The sequence below is a fragment of the Neopelma chrysocephalum genome, unplaced genomic scaffold (genome assembly GCF_003984885.1).
Source record: "Neopelma chrysocephalum unplaced genomic scaffold, ASM398488v2 Primary Assembly neopelma1_148164, whole genome shotgun sequence".
Classification (NCBI taxonomy): Eukaryota; Metazoa; Chordata; class Aves; order Passeriformes; family Pipridae; genus Neopelma; species Neopelma chrysocephalum.
The window spans coordinates 1-493 of NW_020933471.1; the positions used below are offsets into that span (position 1 = coordinate 1).

At 44.2% G+C, this 493-nt stretch overlaps 1 protein-coding gene across 1 annotated transcript; it reads left to right on the forward strand.

The window, feature by feature from the left end:
• Positions 1–6: 6 nt before the first annotated feature.
• Positions 7–487, forward strand: LOC113962351 (myosin regulatory light chain 12A; the record flags this gene model as incomplete). Its single annotated transcript, XM_027673115.1, has 2 exons — positions 7–170; positions 329–487. Coding segments are annotated over exons 1-2 (271 nt in total), but the record flags the coding sequence as incomplete, so codon positions are not given.
• Between the last annotated feature and the right edge of the window lie 6 nt (positions 488–493).

Consider the following 493-nt stretch of genomic DNA (forward strand, 5'->3'; position numbering starts at 1 on the left):
GGCGAAGACGAAGACCACCAAGAAGCGCCCTCAGCGCGCCACTTCCAATGTATTTGCAATGTTTGATCAGTCGCAGATTCAGGAATTCAAGGAGGCCTTCAACATGATCGACCAGAACAGGGATGGCTTCATTGATAAAGAGGACTTGCACGACATGCTCGCCTCCCTTGGTAATGTCCCTTTGCTGTTTATGCTTGCCAAGCCAATTTGTGCTGTTTAAGTGAAATTCCTGAGTTTAGGATATGAGAGGTGTCTCAGTTGGTATTGCACGATTGACATTACTCTTTCAGTTTGAAAACTAAACCAACTATGAATCCTTTATTTGTAGGAAAGAATCCAACAGATGAATACCTAGATGCCATGATGAATGAGGCTCCAGGCCCCATAAACTTCACGATGTTCCTCACCATGTTTGGTGAGAAGTTAAATGGCACCGACCCGGAAGATGTAATCAGGAATGCTTTTGCTTGCTTTGATGAAGAAGCAACAGGTA